Raw genomic sequence first — 21,569 nt, forward strand, 5'->3', positions numbered from 1 at the left:
TATTTGTGAAAAATATAAATACTAATTTAAAATTATTTTTCATTTGTGATTTTGTATGAAATAGACAATCTGTAAAATTCAACATATCAGACAGAAGAGATCTCCTATTGGTCTACATTTGTGAAACTCAAACATTGGGATATTTATAATCATCCCACTGATACCATTCTGGACTCTCTACATGATGACTATTTTTTTTCATTATTCAATTGTATTTAAAGCATATAAATGGGCCCTAAGCACTTTTTGTGATGGAAACTTCACTGATTCATACCTGTTCTGATATTACCACATTAAGCACAATAATAGAAGACAAAGAAAAGAGTAACAGTCGAGAAATTCTAGAGCACCTGAAAGGGCACTACAAGAGGGATCCACTTTACAGACCTGCTACCAAAAACCAGACCTTGAACTCAACTGAAAGAGCACTACCCACTTTCATTCGCGCCTGGAGAAGGATCGGCTGGTGGCCGTTTGCAGTGGACATTGGCCTTGTGCTGTGATCAGTCAGAGCCTGTGCTTGGATCCATTGGGGGGCGGAAAGGGAAAGACCTATTGGACAGACAATCAGCTGAGGACCATAGAAAGGGGTGTAGGATCACAATGGAACATGGGGGGCTGTGGGGTTGGAGATTGGGCCTCCACTGGGGCCCTCATCAGATAATGGGATTAAGTGGTCAGTGTTTGGGAGATTGGATCATTGGGAGTTACAATGGGGTGGCGTTGATGGAGGGACTGGGATTGTGAAAATAATTTAAAGATGAGCAAAGCACTTACCTGACAGTGGTTTCTGTCCACAACAAGGCAAATGCAAGAAATGAAAAGATGAAGATACAACTCATTAATAGCACTGTGAAAGCATTAATGCTCAGGGAAACAGGGAGGTGTCTGTGGCATTTACTTGATATTCTTTTGAATAAAACAATGATTACTTTGTGTACTTTACTGCACCTCACTGTGCTTGTTGTGGTGATGCCAGAAATTATAGTGCACCTAACTGAGGCACCAATGACCGTTCTCCATCCTTGAGCCCCATCTGCAATTTCACAGTGTCCAAGGCCCAGGAACCTGGCACGTTGTTGATGTTGAAGTTGCATCTTTGTGGGGTTAGAGGGTCAGTGGCCTGAGACCAAAGATCGGGGTCTGGGGGTAGTGGTGGAGGAGGAGATGAGAATTGTTAATTTAGGTAAGTGCGGGGGGGTGGGGGGCGGGTTTGCAAGGAGAATTGGAGCCAGGGCGTGGTAATCAGATAAGTAGCCAGGTTCATTGAGGATGGTGATGGTGGTAAGGAGAGCAGGGAAGGATTTGAAATGGGGCGGGGGAAGGAAAAAGAGAGAGGTCATTCCAAGGATCGACAGCAATCTTAGGGAATGGGATGTATGTTAAGAGGTCCCAATCCAGCACAATGGTATAAAAGACTACTCGTCCCAGAGATGGTGTCATGTGTGGTGTAATGAATGTGGTGATTGTGTCGGATGTGCAAGGGTGAATGATTCCTGGAAGTGAAGACACAAGAGACTGCAGATGCTGGAATCTGGAGCAAAAGGAACAAACTTCTCAAGGAACTCAGTGGGTCAGGCAGCATCTGTGGAGGGAGATAGACAGGTGATGTTTTGGGTTGAGAAGGCTCTCGACTTGAAACGTCAACTGTCCATTTCCCTCCACAGATGCTGCCTGACCCGCTGAGTTCCTCCAGCAGTTTGTTTTTTGACTCCTGGAAGTGCCCAGTCAAATATCTGGAGTAATGCAAATAACTCTGGAAAGGGGTTGAGCAATACAGTGGTGCAGCTGGTAGAGCTGCTGCCTCACAGCACCAGAGACCTGGGTTCAATCCTGACCTCGGGTGCTGTTGGTGTGGAGTTTGCACATTCTCACTGTGACCGCATGGGTTTCCTCCAGGTTCTCTGGTTTCCTCTCACATCCCAAACATGTGCATGTTGGTAGGATAATTGGCCACTGTAAATTGCTCCTGGTGTGTAGGTAAATGGAGGAGTCTATGAGAACGTAGGGAGAATAAAATGGGATTAGTGTAGACTTAATGTAAATGGGTCGTTGATGGTCAGCGTGGATAGTGGGCTAAGTTTCAATGTCTCTCTGTGACGCTAAGACTCTGGGATCATTTCACTCTGGCTAAAGTCAATTTTCAGTCACGTAACAATGAAAACTAAATGTTAGATGATCACGTTTCTTGACATTCCTCTCTTCCCATCATCTGTTATTTACAGTGGGGTATTTTACTTTGACTCCTGTCCTTTAATTGACATTTTGCCCAGATGTGTAAGCCTAGATAGTGAATGTCAGCAAACATTTGATTGTATGGAACTTCAATATAGATCCCTACTGCCCACACTCATGGTCTTTCTTGTAGGACAATAATTAAGGGCTGGGATTCTGGCTGACTTTTCACCCTTCCATAAGAAAGCAATAGAGGTTAATTGCACTATCCATGGCTCACTGTTGCTCCTTTCAGCCCCTTGGGTATGTTCCACCATTCAATTAGATAACGGCCATTATCTACCTCAACTCTAATCAATACCCTGACCTGACAAAACTCTGTCAATCTCTTTTCAATTAACTCAGCATCCATTGCCTTTCTGAGGAGAGATTACCACTACCTTGTTTTAAAAAGGTGGTTCCTGAATACACATCTAAATAGTCTGACTTTAATTTTGAGATTACGTTCCCTCATTCTGGATTCCCCCTCAGAGGCAGCTTCTTTTCACTTATTTTGTCAAATCCCTTTGCCACTTTACAAACCTAACTTTGGTCATGCCCAAACATTCCAAATTCAGGTGAATACAATCAAATCTATGCAACAATCTCCATGGCTTAACCCTTTAAATTCTCGTATCAGTTTAATGAATTTGTACCGTACCTGCTCTTTGTGTTTTCAAGTACCCAATGTACCTTTCAGGATGAAGTTCTTAGTATTCATGTTGCAGCTGAGTAACGTTAGTACCTGGGTAATATTATTGCCTGTAGTGAACCAACAGGATGGCCCTTGCTTGCAGCCTCTTGCTGGAACTTGTGGTTTCCAGCCTCTCTCCCAAGATAAACACAACAAAAACACAACAATGCTGCAGAAATCAGGCCAGCTGTCTATCTCAGGACATTGCCTTTGGGATGTACTTCCTCTCACCTGGCAGCTGGGACATCACCTCTCTTCCCTAGGTACTGAAGGTCAGGTTGGAGGAGCTGCTGTGCCAGAAGCCCCCTCCTAACTGTACCCTGTAAAGGACGGGTGGATCTTCTGCCCCCTACAAAGAAAATCTGGAAACAGGCAGGGATCTAGCTGCCTTGCTATCTTAATTATGGCAGGAGGCTGTCAAGATGCAATGGATTTGCAGGACCTATGTACAAATACCAATGGTAATGGAACATCTTCCACACCTGTGCTGTTATTATCAGGCCAAAACAAATCAATTGAGCCACTGAGTCAGTGTCAGTGGTCGCATGGCTAGTCAGATAAATCAACTGCTGCAATCCAGTTCCAACAGAGAACCTAAATATTGAGAGTTTCCCGCATAGGATATTTAAAACTACCCAAGATCGGTACAAAATCCCCCTAGACACACACACACACACACACACACACACACACAGTGAATCACTCCTTCAACACTGACACAGTTGTCTTTGCTAAGTGTCATGGACTAGCCTATAGTATATTGCTGCGCACCCCCCCCCCCCACTTTAATTTCCCCCTCTCCACTTTGTCCAAGTTACCCCCTGCCTCGGTGTTGGCCAGCGTGCCCTGTTCCCACACTCAACTCCCCCTCCCACATCTCGTCCCTTTCTCTGCGAAGGTGCAAGCAATCTCCAACTTTTCAGATTCTCTCTCTGCGTTTGAGTCATGAGAACCTCTGCCAGGAACGTCATACTTACCACATAAATTACTGATACATCCAGTTTGATTTTACATGCATGTAATAGGATTTAATTGGAATGGAATATTTATAATTGTATTTCCAAGATTAATTCCTGCAACTTAATTAAGCATTTTAACAGTTTTTCTGGAGATCTGCTCACACAAAAGGCTGGTTTACATTCCCATGTACTGTAGTAAGCAAAAGGAAAAAAATTGCTCTGTACTTCTACATTAAAAACATTTGTAATTCTCTTACCCAATTGCATTGAGGTACATGAACAGTTCAAGGGCTGAGCTGTAAGTGGTCTTATCGCCCAGGTTGGTGACCTTGACAGGAACACCTGCAACAGAGCAAAAAAGAAAGCATCTTAAGGCATAGGTTCTCTAACTTCATGGATGGTGCATTAAATAGGGCTGACATATATGAACTATGAATATACCCTAGTAACTAAGAACTCAGTGAGCCTTGGCTGAGGAAGCTGTATTGAGACAAAAAAAAACTCCTTTCTTTTTTTGGCCGTGAAATCATGGCCAGGCCCTTTACTAATTAAATTTCACACTTCAGCATTGTGTATGCCTCAGCACCTTCTGTCCCACCAGTACCTCATGCAGGCTGGACAAATGAGCGAATAGAATGGGCTTTTTCAGGCTGATAAATGGAGGGGAGCGCACAGTGCACGGTCGGCATGCACACATGCTCCACATTATCCTGCCCTACAAAGGTGAATGTCTGTAGTAGTCCATCAAGGGGAATAACCCCATGAATTAATCATTGCCCAAAACAGGCAAAAAAAAGGAGATGTCATTGGCCTTCTTAATAGCTGCACGAAATGAGCAATAAATGAAACAGGAAGCAGTTGGGGGTGTGGAAGGGGGAGAAGCAGAAAGCCAGTCTCTAATCTCCTTCACATCCATCTGTCTACCTTATTAGCATTTAGCACAGCAATCAGTTGCCAATCAGAGTAAAATAGCCTTTTTAGCCTTTTCTCCACAAAATGTAAGCTCCACATTAATGATTACTAAACCCCGGCAAATTTTTGAGCCTGTGCCATTGTCTTCCACTCATCCTCGCGAGCACCAACATAGTCATCCTGTTGTCCATAATGCTACTTAAGTCTGAAAAATAGTTAATAATTAGATTAAAACTTCAAATAAATTAACTCTTAGATGAATAGTTATAGCAGGGGGGCTTAGTCCACTACAGCCATTAAAATGTATTAGATTTTGGTGCATCCATTCCCAGACACAAAAGGTGTTAACATAATAGTGCTGTAGAAAAGCACTGCATTGCTTCTCTGAAATAAAAACACAATAAAAAGCAGTGTTAAAGGGAAGGTTTAATAATGTAACACTTTCAAGATCTGTTTCCATTTTTATTTCATATCAACAGTCAAATCATCACATAATATTCAATTAACATCAGGAATTAATCGTTTTTAGATTCAAGTATACCTAATGATAATGTGGCCCCTACAACTTAAAGAGTGCACACTGTATCAATGTGTAGGTAGACAATGTTACAACTAAAAAAGGCCTTGTTGAAGCATTAGCAGCTTTACACCTGGACTAGAACATCTATGTGGAGCTACTCCAGCCCAAGCGAGGACAGGACCTTGGATTCTACGTGGAAGCATCTGGGAAATAACAGGCAGTTTAGGAAGTATCTGGAGCAACCATGAGAAACTCAACTCAGGACAAGACCACAATCCTCAAGCTTGTGTGGAAACACTGGGACAATGATTGGGAGTTCAACACCCAGGGACAGAGACTCACCGGAGATCTAGAGTTAAAGGGCACGATAAAACAGTTCAATCTATCATCTCTGTACTGAAGTTTATTCTAATTTGTGAAGTGAAATAAGGAATAATCAGGACATAAGAAAAGTCTGCAAGGAGCTTGCATACTTCATATATATCAAAAGACACCTCTATAAATGATAATTAAAGCAACTGCAGATGGTCAGTGCAGTTTACCCGAATTGATTGATTCCAGGGATGAAAGGGTTGTCCTATGAATGGTTGAGTGAAGAATGAGAGGTTTTCTCATTGAAAGATTCAAGATTCTGATACGGACTGACAGGGTAGATACTGAAAAGGCCATTTCTTCTGGCTTGAGAAGCTGGAGATAGGATACACTGTTGCAGGATCAGATGTCCGTCATTTAAGGACGAGATGAGAAGTTTCCTTACACAGATGGTTATGAATCATTATAATGCTTTACTCTAGGGGCCGTGGATGCTCATTCAGTTTATTCAAGGCTGATACTGACAGATTTTTGGACACTTACGAAATTCAAGTATTATGGGAATCAGGTGGGAACGAGGATTTCCAGCAGAGCACCGGATTTGGCAGAACTGCCTCAAAGGGCCACGATGTGTATTCCTACCTCTACATTTTATGGCTCAGGGACAATGAAAATTTAAACTTTGTTACAATGATGACGAAAGCCATTCAGCACTCACTCGCAGCTCAATAAAGATGATTAAAAACCCGGCATTATGTAGATCAGAACGATACAAAACCCTCTTATTATACAGTACACCAAGTAGTACAGCTCTGAGTTCACCAATATTGCAACTCTGAAGAAACTGGATAGTTGCAAGCTTACCGCTAAGATTACACAGAGAGTCTTATCGTTGGTTAACTATTATGAGGGCTACCAGATAGCACCAGAATAACACAGCAGGCAAAGTATCATAGGATGAGAAAGACCTAACCCACTTGGCTTGAAAACAAAGATTGGCAAATTGGATAAAAACTGATCACCGAGAAGGGAGATCTGGTACTGTCCCATGAGGAGGAAAAGAAGGGTACCCTAGATGGTTATAGCAATTGAGATTAAAGTGAAACAGCGAGGCTGTTTATGATAAATATCAGGCTGACAATACAGTAGAGATTCAGATGGAAAGGAAGATGCAGCACATTGCCTAGGTGGTAAATGAGGGGCAAGAGAAAACATTGATGAGTGATGTAGAATCATAGAAACAGAGCACAGAAACAGGCCCTATCAGCCCACCACGTCTATGACAACTGTGATGCCTATCTTCCCTAATCCCATTTGCCCACATTAGGCCCGTATCCCTCTACACCTTTCCTATCTAAGTACCTGTTCAAACACCTTTTAAACATTGTAATTGTATCATCCTCCAACACATCCTCTGGCAGCTCATTTCAGATATTCACCACCCTGTGTAGAAAAACTTAACCCTTAGATCTCCTTTAAATGTTTCCCCTTGCACCTAAACCTGTGCCCTCTAGTTTTAGACTCCTCTGTCCAGGGAAAAAGCTTCTGACTATCGATCCTATCTTGTGCCCCTCATAATCTTATAAACCTCCATAAGGTCACACCTCAGCCTCCTAAGTTCCAGTAAGAATAAACCCAACCTAATCTCTCTTTATAACTAACCCCTCCATTCCAGGCAACATCCTGGTGAATCTGCACCCTCTCTATTGATGCCTCATCCTTCCTGTGGTGTGGTGACCAGAAGTGTACGCACTACTCTTAAGTGCAGTCTAACTGCAAAGGAACACTAAAGTCCTTTTATAAATGTAGGGTAAAAGTAGAGTCAAAGGAATGGTCTGGCTGACTTAGAACCCCCTAAGGGCAGAGTTGAGCTCCTCAATGAACATTTCCATCAGTCTTCACAGTGAGAATGCTGCTAATCACAAATGAAAGTCTTCAGAGAGGTTAGGAGAGAAACAACAGAGAAAAAATGGAGTAGAAACAATAGTTTAATAAGTCGAAAAATAATGAGGAACTGACGGAATGCACCCTCCCTTGTTGAGGGAAGTGAAGGATGGAAATAACAGAGGCTCAAATGACAAACTTTCAATCCTCACTTGATACGGGATTGGTGCCAAAGGACTGAAAAGTGAAAAACGTTGCACTCAAAAACTGAAAGGCAAATCTAGTAACTACAGCTCGGTAGCAGTGGTATTAATGTTAATATATATGCCACTTGGTTAATGAATGACAGCCAATGTGGATCTGTAGAATCTGCCAAGCTTGATTAAGCTTTTCAATGAAATAATAGCCGGCTGATGGGAGAGGGCTGTGTATTTGATGTGGTGAAAGGCTTTTGATAAATAGCTTTATAATAGATTGTTTAGAAAAATTGAAATCCATTAAGTATACAATGAGGTCCATCAGCTAACAGGATTAACACTAATGTACTTTTTTTTAAATGACCTAGACTTTGGGATATGGAGCATTATTTCAAAGTTTGCAAATAATGTAAAATTCCAAAGTGGCAAAAACAATGTTAGCCTTCATGAGAACACAGACTGGGGAAATTATAAATGGCAGATGAGATTTAAGGCAGTAAAATGATAAGTGAAAAATTTTGGAATGAGAGGACTAAATATTGAATTAAATAATATGAACTAAAGGATGCAGTCTTAAAGAGGTACAGAAAGACTTAGTAGGAACCTAATGTTAAGTTTAAGACAAAATGACAGAACTGGTGAAAAAAAAGCATATGGGTTTATAAACACTAACACAAAGTAGAAAAGCAATGGTTATTTCATGTAGTCATAAATCACTGATTAGGTCCCAGCTGGAGTACAATGTCCAATAATTATAATGTTATACAAATGCAAATTTCTACTGCAATTAATGTTAAATGGACATAAAAACATGGCAGTGCAAGTCCAAAGTTGTGAGTGACAAACCAAACAAGTAAGTACCCAGACTCTTATGTTAGTTAATTTTTCAGCAAATGAGATATCATTGGTTATTTTGAATCTTGTAGTTTGGAAACTTATTATGGTCATACTGTATGCTACTTTTATATATCTTTCCCTCCACGCCCCATCCTCCATATTAAAATGGGAAAAAATAATCCTTTACCTCGTTTGAATTCAATCTCCAGTTTGTCAGGGGTGTTTGTAGACTTCACCGGGTCAACTGTCATCGTAAGCATACCATCTGGTGCGTGGTTCTGTCATGTTAGTAAAAAAAAACAACTTTTGATGGAGTATTTTGATAGCATATTCATACACTGTCAGGCTTCCAAAATCGCCATTCTGTACTCTGATATTAGGAGGTAGTTAGACCATTTCGAGAAAGGAAGATCGGCTCCTTGCGTTTATTTTCCCCAACATGATGTTAACCTTTGTAGTTTATTCAATGTGCAGCAACATAACAAAAAGCTGAAAAAAATTCTGTTCCCCAACATAGGAGAATCTACATTCTGATGGCCAATTTCAAATGGAAAAAAAAACAATCATGCTCATTATTTCTTGAAATAGCTTCTACCCCTGTCCTCTGACTTTTGCAATATACTTGCAGCTTTACCTTGCCCTCTTTAAAAAAAAAGTTGAAACATAGGTTCCCATCAGTGAGTTTGTACTGAATATTTTATTTCAGTTCCAGAGTCAGGGCACTGCCTAAGTAGAACGAATCTCAGCTTGTGAGAAAACACCTTTGAAATTTTTCAATTTAGTTTACAATTTAATGGGAATATTCCAACCATTTTGAAGTAACTATTTTGTGAAAATCTGAGCAGAAACCTAATCATTTATCATGCTGTTCTAAAAAGGGACTAAAAAAAATTGGAACTTGCACAGGTAGCTGCCTTCACACTCAAAGGGTTTCAAAGACCGAAGCAGCGACCTATGGAACACCAGATGACTACGCATTTGAACCTTGTGATAACTCAGGTTTACCTACATGAAGCTTCCACTGTATGCTCACCATTTATCAGCCTTGTGATGCATGTTGGGTTCAAAACAAAAGCAATAATGCAAAAAGGGAAAAAAAGCTTTTTTTAAAAAAAAAGATATGTTTTTACTTGTCAATTCATTCTCCAAGCATCACAGTCTCTTCTAATGCTGTTCTGAGACCTACATGCTGTGTCATAGAATAGTGAGATACAGGATACAAGCTAAAGAATTTCAAGCTTGCTGTTGCGGAGGAAGAATAAGCTGATTCTGCAGGTTCCCTCACATGGAGAAAATAAGCAAAAGCCAATGGTGGTAGTGAACTGCAAGGGAGGAGTTCTGGGCTGGGGAGGGGAGAGGCCAAGAGAAGAAATGGGGGGGGGGGGGGGGGAGGTCGGGTGGTGGAGGAGAGAAAGCAGGCGAGGTGGAGAGAAAAAAAGGTTGAAAACCAGCAAGAGTGGAGAAAATAAAACACACAGAGATTTTCCTCCCTTTTCAGGGATGGATTTTAGAAAACAGCCCCGGCAAAGTTTTAGCAAAGTTGATAGCCTCGAGCATTCCAATCTAGGAAGCTTAAGGGAAAAAATTCTGTACCTTTACAGAAACTGGGGAGGGAATGCTGGGAACACACATTTATCGATTGATTGGATTACTGCTATGTTACCTGGTAACGAACATTTGTTTTTCCCAGTAGAAATGCACATTCTAGCAAATATGAAAGTAAATATAAAACCCACAGTTGCTACAAAATAAAATGTGAATGAAAGCAGGGGCATCTTTGTTTTTTGTTAAAACAAACACTGATGTGTTCTTAGACTACCTGTTATAAAATGCAGATCAAAATCGAGAATATTACGTCTGTGTACTGTGATAGTTGAGCTGTACAAACGGTCTCGGGTAACAAACAAGTTGTGTTTTTAAACAGATGTCCATAAATCAGAAAATACACAAAAACAAGAATCACTCAATGTGGTAACCATAACTCCACAGTATTTTAATGAACAGCATCAAAAGCACATAAGACTGATAAGAAAGACAATTACTAAAAGTGGAGAGAGAGGGGGAAACTAGTTCTGCTGTTCATAGGGATGAAGGTATGTAGGTTTGTCAGACATTTTAATTTAATAATACTATGCGAGCTCCTTCATACATAGGGGGTGCCCATAAATTGGCATTCTTAACCCGGGGACAGCCAGTACTCATCTCCAACCATGGCAGCTGAAACACAGATAGGAACCGCAGAAGGTGGCAGCGTAGTAATGCGTCAATCAAACTCAGCACTTACTATAAATTCTGCTCTATCTACAATAGCTCTTTACAAATTAAAGCATGTACATGTTTTTTTGTGTAGGCGGAGAGACAATTGTTGCAATATTTCTCAGTTTGCTACAACTTCTCTATCTTTTTCGGCAACAAAAAAATAATAGGATTTAATGCAAACTGTAATTTCATGCACTGGATATTTCAAGCAATTAAAATATCTTTTGAAAAAAACTGATGGCCCAAAAATGTTGGTTCACAGAACTTTCACTCTCTCTGTACTTGTAGTGACAGTACAAAAATAAAAAGCTACCTTAAGCTTTTTATCAATGTATATATAGGTTTATATATAAAAATACTTTGAAATTGGTAACACTGTGACAATATTAAAAGGTTAGAAAAATCATGGCTTTAATTCCTCTCAAGTTGATTTCATCTCATCCTTTGACATGTGCTCAGCTGGAGTCAAAGCAGGTTTAGAATAGCTAGTCAAGCAAGAAGCAAAGCCTGCAGTTGATATAAAATTTGAGTTGATTTGGTATTGAATGAAAACCATTGCAGATATATGACCTTGGCAGATGTCTGACCACCACAGTTTATTAAAAAAAATGGGCATTTTATGTGCCTGTGATAGGAGAGCTTAAGATGAAGCCATTTAGAGAACAATTCTGTGTCAATAGATGGAATGCTTTATTTAAGATAGTGGCAGCATCAGTCATGGTATGGGGATGGATCTTTTCTTTTAAAGATAGCCTGGCTACACGGGAAGAATCCCATTTATAAGTTGCATCAAACACTGGCAGCAAATCTTAAAATGTCTTTTTATTTGCAATAATGTGAATATAATGAGGGACAAGGTAAGTAATTAAGCAACACAAGGTAATTGGCAGAAAACCAATTTACTTTGCAAATTAGTGTAACACCCAAAAATATCCTTCATCCTTCAAAAAGTTTGTATTTAAAAGAAAACTGTTCAAATATTTAAAATAGGTTGACAAAATAATGCAGCAATCCTTAACAAAATCCATGTCTGTTGATCTTCAACACTGGACTGCTAGCTCAATTAATTTCATTTATTTAGCAAAGGAAGTCATCAAGCAGCTGCTGGGGGTGGTTGGACTGTAGAAGTTGTTAAATAGTAAATATGACTCTGTAATGTTGAGCTTATATTTTTTAAAAATTGGGAAAGATCTTTAAAACATTTCTCTACCCAAATCTACTCGCGCAACTACCGGTCATTCCCCAGGTTACAGCAGGGTTCTGTTCCTGTGAACTGTTCGTAACCCGCGCAGTTTGCAAGTCGGAAATGCAGCTGTGAACCAAATGCTTGGATGGCAGAAGATGCCTGCAGCCCCACAGCAGCTGGCAAATCCATCCCACTGGTCTCCCAAATGCCCTTTCGTATGTACAGGCTACATGGAAGTTGGGCATGTATAAGCTGGGGAGGGACTGTATGCAGCAAGATGCTTTGTAGATCAGTCAGAGATTTCCTGTGGTGTGATCAGGAATTTACCTCTTAGAAACACTCTACCTAAAATGTCAGATTTCTACAATCAGTATGCCATACAGCATTCAAAAAGGATATGTCTTAAAATTTAGGGGAAAATATATTAGCAGAATACAATCATCAATTCACTCACATAATGTGAAGACAAGACCAGTTGTGACGTCAAGGGACAGGCAGTTTTTGATTTTAAAAGAAGGTCTTAATTTGTCTTCTAATAGTCATATGGAAAATTAAACAATTGGATTAGGTTCACAACCTTATTTCCCTGCTCTTTCTTTTGCTACAACTCATGAAGAATTCTTATGTGTACATTAAATAAGAGAACAAAACTGTTCTCTCACTTCAGATGTGCAATTCAGAGCCGAAGATGGCCACAACACATTAAAATTGTATCACATCACAAGTAATGGGACATAAAATTGGAGGAACTGGTTTCCAAGTTGTGAAAATAAAATAGTCCAACAATAAAAGTTCTAAACTAGTACTCTTTGGGAAGCCAATGGATCAGAGCAATTTTGTAAAGCCTGGTGTTGACATTTACACAAATTTGTAAAACATTAGTGATAAATGTTGATCATCAATAACCAAAAAGTTTCTCTTCCTACCACACTGCTATGTGGAGGTCAGATACTTCCTTATGAGTGAGTGGCAAACCAAGCTAGATATCCTGGCCTAGGAACTATAATGTGTCTAAAAGCTAATATCACTTTTGAGTAAAGCTGCCAGACTGGGATATTGGTTGCAGGAAATGGAGGCAAATTTGGGTGCTACCTCCATGGGAATAGACCTGCTAAGACTGGGCCTTTTGCATGACTAGAAGGTTGATGTCCGTTTCTCTGCTACAATTGGTCTCAACATGAAAGCCATGCTCTATTTGTAATCGCCTATGAACAGAGCAGTTACTTAAGTGATGTCAAAACGAGCACTGCACACACCCAGCAACCTCAGTATTCATGTTGACATCTGCAGAGGACGCACATCCAGTTTTATTAAGTGAACTCCCTTGACAGTGTATAGCAATTGGGTTGATTTAAAAAAATACATAAAAATTCTGCATAATGCAATGTAATTTCTAGGCTTATGACTTTTTAAATGCACTTTAATTTATTAGCTGGTAGCTGTAGTCTTGATCTGAACAAAATGGTCTTGCCCTCATTCTAAATTCAGGATGCTACAAATTTTATGTATTTTCATTGAAACTTCCAAGATGAACGATGAAATGAAGAGCGCCTGCACCTTTGGAACCATTGAAGTGCAGCTAAATTCCCCTTCCGCGTGAGAATGCAGAAGTTGCATTTGTCAAAAAAAAGGAAGGTTCCCATTTTAGAGCTATTGTTGACTTATGCAGCAGGGAGCAATCAAGTATCAAATGTGGCAGAGAACCTGCAAGGATGCAGACAGTGAAGATGTCCCCGACTTCCACCATGAGACCATTCCAGGAACCTGTCGGATTTTGTATATGTGGTCTTCAGTGTTATGACTAACTTGATTTTGCTCCCGCAGAAAGTGTTGTGTAGAGGATGCCTCCCTGTGAAGCCTGGGTGGATACAATTTTTGGTTCAGCCTCTTGCCCCACATTTTATATATAATGAACGCAAAGCTCTTTGCGCTAAGTGGCCAGATATCAGGATTTCTTCTGTTGTCTGGCCAATTAATTATGAGGAACCACCTGCTGAAACTACAATTGGTATGGTGCCTTAGATAAAACCATTCATGCCTTTTTTTTTTAATATTTTAGTTTATTCTGATATGAAGCTTCATAGTTAACACAATCCAGCACAGCTGCAAATAAACTCTAATCTCTATTAATTTGGAGGGACATCTAATACTCTGAAAACCTAAATGTTATACTGAATTCTGAGTCACTCTTGACCACGGACAAACAACAAAGAAGCACAGCAATTCATCTCCAGTCAGTATCGTTAAACATACTATATTAATACGGAAGCCTTCTTCTCAACTTCCAAGGTCTGGTTTAGTTATTTGGCACATTTGGTACAACTGAATAAGGGTGAACTCCAAGGCCAAGATGATCATCAGAGAATAGGGGGCAACCTTCTGCAGGAATCATAATGGTCTGCTCCGGTTGACTTAATCACTGCCCTCATCTTTGATGGCAGCATTTGGCTGTGTGGCATCAAAGAATCCTGGTAAATCTGATGGGCATCAAGGGGACCCACATCTCACACAAAGTACTCGTGGTTCTTGAAGATCAATCATAACAGCCGCAGGACACTGCCCTAAACACAACCATTTTCAGCTGCTTCAATGAATTTTACCCCATTGAACCATAAGGTTCAGTTCAGTTTGCAAATCCTCAAAATGAAGCAGTCCATGGCTGTGTACAATAAAACCCATACAACATTCTTGCATAGGTTAATAAGAGGCAAGTAACATTCACACCACAAAAGTGCCAGGCAATCACCATCTGTAACACAAGATTCTAACAATCTACTTTGACTTCCAAAGACATTATCATCTCTGATTCCCCCACCATCAATGACCTGACGTCACCACTGACCAGAAATTCAACAAAGCCTGCCACATACATACTATGGGTACAAGACCAGGTCTGAGGCTGGGTATTCTATGGCAAGAGACTCACTTCCTAGCACTCAAAAGTCTTCAGAACATAGAACATTACTGCACAGTACAGGCCCTTTGGTCTGCAATGTTGTGCCGACATTTTATCCTGCCCTAAGATCTATCTAACACTTTCCTCCCGCATAGCCCTCCATTTTCTATCATTCATGTGTCTATCTAAGAGTCTCTTAAATGTTCCTAATGTATCTGCCTCCACCACCTCTGCTGGCAGTGCGTTCCACACACCCACCACTCTGTGTAAAAAAACTTACCTCTGACAGCCCCCCTCTATACCTTCCTCCAATCACCTTAAAATTATGCCCCCTATGTGTTAGCCATTTTCGCCCTCGGATTGTCCACTTGATCTATGCCTCTTATCATCTTGTGCACCTCTATCAAGTCACCTCTCATCCTCCTTCTCTCCAAAGACAAAAGCCCCAGCTCACTCAACCTATCCTCATTTTAAGACATGCTCTCCAATCCAGGCAGCATCCTGTTAAATCTCCTCTGCACCCTCACTAAAGCTTCCGCATCCTTCCCATAATGAGGCAACCAGAACTGAACAGAATACTCCAAGTGTGGTCTAACCAGAATTTTATAGAGTTGCAACATTACCTCGCAGCTCTTGAACTCAATACCCAACACACCATTCGCCTTCTTAAAACCTTATCAACCTGTGCGGCAACCTTGAGGGATCTATGGACCTGGACCCCAAGATCCCTCTGTTCCTCCACACTGCTAAGAGTCCTGCCATTAACCTTGTATTCTGTCTTCAAATTCGATCTTCCAAAGTGCATTACTTCACACTTACTTCTCAGCCCAGGTCTGCATCTATCAATGTTCTGTTGTAACCTACAGCAACCTTCTACACTATCCACAACACCACCAACCTTCGTGTCATCAGCAAACTTACTAACCCACCCTTCCACATCCTCATCCAAGTCATTTATAAAAATCACAAGGAGCAGGGGTCCCAGAACAGATCCCTGCAGAACACCACTGGTTACCAACCTCCAGTCAGAATATGCTCCATCTACCACCACCCTCTGTCTTCTATGGGTGAGCCAATTCTGAATCCATACAGCCAAGTTTCCCAGGATCCCATGCCTGACTTTCTGAATGAACCTTCCATGAAGAACCTTATCAAATGCCTTACTAAAATCTACGTACACCACATCCACTACTCTACCTTCATCAATGTGCTTTGCCACATCCTCAAAGAATTCAATCAGGCTCGTGAGGCACGACCTGCCCCTCACAAAGCTATGCTGACTGTCCCTAATCAGCCTATGCTTCTCCAAATGCCCATAAATCCTGTCTCTAAGAATCTTCTCCAGTAATTTGCCCACCAATGAAGTAAGACTCACTGGTCTGCAATTCCCAGGGTTATCCCTACCTCCTTTCTTGAACAAAGGAACAACATTTGACACCCTCCAATCATTTGGCACTACTCCTGTGCCCAGTGAGGACACAAAGATAATCGCCAAAGGTGCAGCAATCTCTTCCCTCGCTTCCCGTAATAACCTTGGATATATCCCATCCGGCCCCAGTGATTTACCTATCCTAATGTTTTTCAAAAGTTCCAGCACATCCTCTTTCCTCACATTGACACGCCCTAGCGTATCAGCCTGTTGTACGCCATCCTCACAAATGTCAAGGTCTCTCTCACTGGGGAATACTGAAGCAAAGTATTCATTAAGATCCTCCCTTACCTCTTCTGAGTCCAGACACGTTTCCTCTTTTATCCCTGATCGGCCCTACCCTCACTCTAGTCACCTTCCTACTCTTCGCATATGTGTAGAACACCTTGCGATTTTCCTGAATCCTACTCGCCAAGGCGTCCTCATGCCCCCTTCTAGCTCTCCTAAATCCATTCTTAAGTTCCCTCCTGGCTAGCTTGTAACTCTCCAGAGCCCTGTCTGATCCTTGCTTTCTAAACCTTAGATAAGCTTCTTTCTTGTCAACGATGGTTCATTCACTCTACCATCCTTACCCTGCCTCAATGGGACAAGCCTATCCAGAACCCCATGCAACTACTCCCTAAAACAACCTCCAAATTTCCACTGTGCACTTCCCCAAGAACATCTGTTCCCAATTTACCCTCCCAAGTTCCTGCCTAATAGCATCATATTTCCACCTCCCCCAATTAAATACTTTCCCATATCGTCTACTCCTATCCCTCTCCAAGGCCATGATAAAGTTCAAGGAGTTAAGGTCACTATCTCCAAAATGTTCTTCCACAGAGAGATCTGAAACCTGATCAGGCTCATTGCCTAGTACCACGTCCAGTTTGGCCTCTCCTCTAGTTGGCCTGTCCACATACTGTGTCAGGAATCCTTCCTGGACACTCTAAACAAACTCTGCCCTACCTATCCCCTTTACACTAAGGAGGTGCCAATCAATATTAGGGAAGTTGAAATCACCCATGACAACAACCCTGTTATTTTTGCACCTTCCCAAAATCTGCCTCCCGATCTGCTCCTTAGTGTCTCTGCTGCTATTGGGAGGTCTGGAGAATACACCCAATAGAATGATCGCTCCCTTCCTGTTTCTGACTTCCACCCACACTGACTCAGTAGACGATCCCTCCAGAATGTCCTCCCTTTCTACAGCTGTGATACTGTCCCTGATCAGCAAAGCCACTCCCCCACCTCTTTTACCTGTCCCTTTTGAAACATTTAAACCCCAGAATATCCAGCAGCCATTCCTGCCCTTGTGACAGCTAAGTCTCTGTAATGGTCACCATGTCATAGCTCCACGTTCGTTGCTTTATTCACTGCTGTTAATTAGCCAATCAGCTGGTAACAATTTGCAAATGTGCCTCTTTTAGACTCTTGCAAAATGAAACTCACAAGCACAGAGACTCACCTCTTTTCAAAGCTCCTGCTCCAAATCTCGCTCTAACTCCTGACTCTGCAAGGTGAAATTCACAAGCACACGCAGAGGTTCTTTCTACAATCTACAGGACACAAGTCAGGAGTGCGATGAATGCAGCTCCATTAACATCACAACAGCTTAACAACAGCCAAGACGAAGTAGCCTGCTTGACTGGCACCCCATCCACCACCCTGAACATTCATTCCCTCCACCACTAGTGTACAATGCTGCACTGTTTACCACCAGCAAAATGTAACATCATTATTCACTCTGGCTGCTCCAACAACATCTCCCAAATCTATGACCTCTACCGCCAAGGAGGACATGAGAAGATCACCTCCTGAAGCTTCCCCTTGAAGTCATACTCATCTGGTCTTGGAAATGTAATCACTGTTCCTTCATCACTGTTCAGTCCGAATCCTGTGACTCCCTATGCATTAGCATTGTAGGTATACCTTTACCAGAAAGGCAGCAGCAGCTCAGGGTGATGGTTCAGAACCATATTCTCAAGGGCAGGTAGGAATGGGCAGTAAATACTGGCTTTGCCTGTGACATCCACATGCTGAAAAATGAACTGAAGTTAAAAGGAGAAGCATCAACAAGAACCAGGCTAGGAATGCAACTACAGCACAAAGCAGGAAAGCAGATGCACTTTGGATTCAATAATAGGATTCTTCTCCCTCTTTTCTCAACTTTCCTGGATGATTACCTGAGGATTGTCAAATAACCGGTTCAGAGCTATGTGTCAATATACTCTGGATCACTTCATCAAATGAGACCCAATCTACTTTAATCATGTTGATAAATTAAGGTGATGATTTTAATTTCAGATCTTCTTTTGACTTTTATGTCCCAAAAGGTATTGTTCAACTGTAAAACTCTGCTCTGGTGCTCTAACAGTAGATATCATTTCACCTTGTAAATGGAGTTGTAAATTTTAGTACTGGAGGCACTTTTCCATTTCAATTTGTGACAATTTTAAACAGTTATAAAAATACTGCATTTGTGTTCAGTGCTGTGATTGGTTTGCCTGACGTGTTGGTACAAGACAGACAGTGAACAATAAAATACAGAAGGAGAAAGGCAGTTATCGCAACCACTAAGCAATATGTCAGTGTAGCAATATAATGGGTCAGAGACTAAGAGAAGCATTTTTATCTTACTCAAAGAATTCAAATTTCTCGAAGTTAATTTGAATCCTTCAGACCATGTTGCGATTTCCATCATATTATTTACTGTTTTACAGATGGTAGCAGGATGTTGCAAATAAAATTGTTATGTAATCCTTCTTATGTTTAAAAACACACAGACTGGCAATAAAGCCATGGAAAAATAATTTTCTTTACGGACTCACTCGAGGCAGTTGATGCTCCAAGCTCTGTTATTTTAAGAACATTACACAATAATCCTCACCAGTAACTCTAGGGTTAATGCTACCATGTACCGAATCAAGATAAACAAATTAAGAGTAATGATTGAAAGATATTGATTTGAAGCATATTAAACTCACTCTATATACATTTTATTTAAACTCAATAACCAGTCTCTTCCTGCATATAGAAAGTTTACTTAAATTATTTTTTCCTCTTTACCAAACATTGAAAGAAGGATTCAGATTGTCCCTCATTTTAATCTGACCTCAGCTACTTCTTAAAATGAAAATATACTGCTGCTCGATCAGCTTTCCTTGATTGCTCGGTGTTCCACTTGCTGTAGCTCAGAAAAACAAATCGTTTTGTACACTGTATCACTGCGTTCCATTTAGCCCTCACTGTAGGAGGCCAGTCTGCAATGTCAGCCTCAGAGAATCTGAAGAAAGTCGACCCAGAAAGGAGTGAAGAGAAGAAATTGGAGGCAAATGGGCCGTGAACTAAACCATCATGTAGAGCTATCGATGCTGATAACATTTATTCAATCGCTTGATATTGTTGAGCTTGGCCTGAATGAAGTCTTTCAGGGTGCTGCATGAAGTTAAAGCAAGTAAATTTCTATCTTTTTCTGCATTAGCTGCCTCATTGCCCTTCAATCGGCCTCACAAAAGCAGAAAATGGTTATACCATCTGCTTTCAATTCTCTGTAGCCAAATGTTCTTGTTGCGCCACTGCACACATTCAGAATAGATTCCCCTCACCCACCACCACCACTCCCCACTATTAGCCTTCTGGGCATGCCTAGAGTTCCACTGCAAAGCAAATTGGTCAGATCAAAGAAGTTTGTATTAAAAAAAATCTTTAAAACTCTGGTTCTTAAAGTCAATTACAGCTGTGTTGATAAAAATATAAACAATTTAATTGTATGCCTTCATTCCAATAAATGTCACTGAACAACTAAATCTTGAAACAGACACTAGCAGCAAATACAGCAATTTCTCCAATTAAACAGTAGGATAATTGTGTCAATTTGTACTTATCAGATATGTATGATTAGCTATTAATTATAACTCATTCAAATGTGTAACCGTCAAATGCATTTAATTAAAAAAAAGTCAACCCAACATTGTTTTCAATTCTTGGGAAGTTCCTCAGGACTGCGTTTTTCTACTTTTAGTTGTTGTGCTGTTTTCAACCAGCAGTAAACAAGCAGCTTAGATCAGACCAAGATTTTAGAAAGTTAAAAATACACTGAAACTATATAAAATTAGAATGCACAACTCCGAAATTTACACAAATTTTTAATTTTTCTAGTAGGACAAATTTAAATGACTTGCTGATCTCAAATTGAGACTAACAGGAACTGAGCCACAAGTGACCAAACTCTTGTTACAGTTTGCTTCACATTGAGATATAAACTAGGTGCAGTTTTGGTGTAAAACACATCAATTTAGCAGCAAATTATCCTGTACCCAATCTGTATAACCAGTGGCCCCACTGCTAAACACCACTTACAGTAGGTGTTCCAATGAAATACACATTAAGGGCTCAACCAGCGTCAGCCCTTCAGAAACCAGTTTCCATAGCTTGGAGCAGGCAGCAGTGATTAGTTCACTCAAAAAAAATTCTTGGCTGTTCTCATCAGAACTAAATTGTGAAAACTTTCAACTGAAGTTACTGTGGAGCCATGATTATCCATCATGATATTTTTTTTGCAGGGGAGGCAGAAAGGGGTGGGGAAGGGAAGATATGCTTGGTGGTGGGGTCCCGTTGGAGATGATGTGTTGGTTACATAGGCTGGAAGGATGAAATGTGAGGACAAGGGGCACCCGATCCCTGTTGGGTCTGGGAGGGGTGGGGGGTGAGAGAAAGGTGCGGGAAATGGCAGAGATACGGCTGTGAGCTCTCCCAACCACAGTCGGGGGGACCCCCGGTTAGAAAAGAAGTTGGACATCTCGGATGCCCTGGAGTGGAAAGCCTCATCATGGGAGCAGATGCGGCGAAGCCAGAGAAATTGAGAAAAAGGGATCGCGTCCTTGCAAGAGACAGGGCGGGAGGAGCTGTATTCTTTGGGTCACTCTAGTTCCTCATTCCAGTGGTTATCAGAGGTAGGTTGAAACTGGTGAACAGTCTGTGGAGCATCAGCTTGCGTCAAATATACTGATGAAGCCAGAAGGTCAACATTTTATAACATTCAGGATGTCCCAACTATACAGTTCCATGTCCGAACACAAAATCAATCCAACTACCCAATAATTAATTGCTCAAAGGGTTGGTAGCTCCACTTCCATTTCACCGCAGATTTACAAAATCAAAATACGGCAGACACTGGAAAACTGAAAACAAAACAAATTCTACAAGTCAGGCTGCATCTGTCGAGAGAGAAAGAGATACCATTTCAGACTCTCCATTAGAAATGTTCTGATAAAATGCCACTGATCTAA

The 21,569-nt window shown here is 41.0% G+C and overlaps 1 protein-coding gene across 2 annotated transcripts in view; it reads right to left on the reverse strand.

Moving 5' to 3' along the window:
• The window catches only part of ass1 (argininosuccinate synthase 1), a 106,344-nt gene that overhangs the window by 44,153 nt on the left and 40,622 nt on the right, over positions 1 to 21,569 (reverse strand). For both annotated transcript variants that reach the window (XM_052036901.1, XM_052036900.1), the window contains exons 9-10: positions 8,717 to 8,807; positions 4,125 to 4,209 (exon numbers count right to left, since the gene is read on the reverse strand). In XM_052036901.1, the coding sequence (XP_051892861.1) occupies positions 4,125 to 4,209; positions 8,717 to 8,807 (176 nt within the window). The remainder of the gene's footprint in view (positions 1 to 4,124; positions 4,210 to 8,716; positions 8,808 to 21,569) is intronic.

Source organism: Pristis pectinata, chromosome 23 (assembly GCF_009764475.1).
Source record: "Pristis pectinata isolate sPriPec2 chromosome 23, sPriPec2.1.pri, whole genome shotgun sequence".
Taxonomy (NCBI): Eukaryota; Metazoa; Chordata; class Chondrichthyes; order Rhinopristiformes; family Pristidae; genus Pristis; species Pristis pectinata.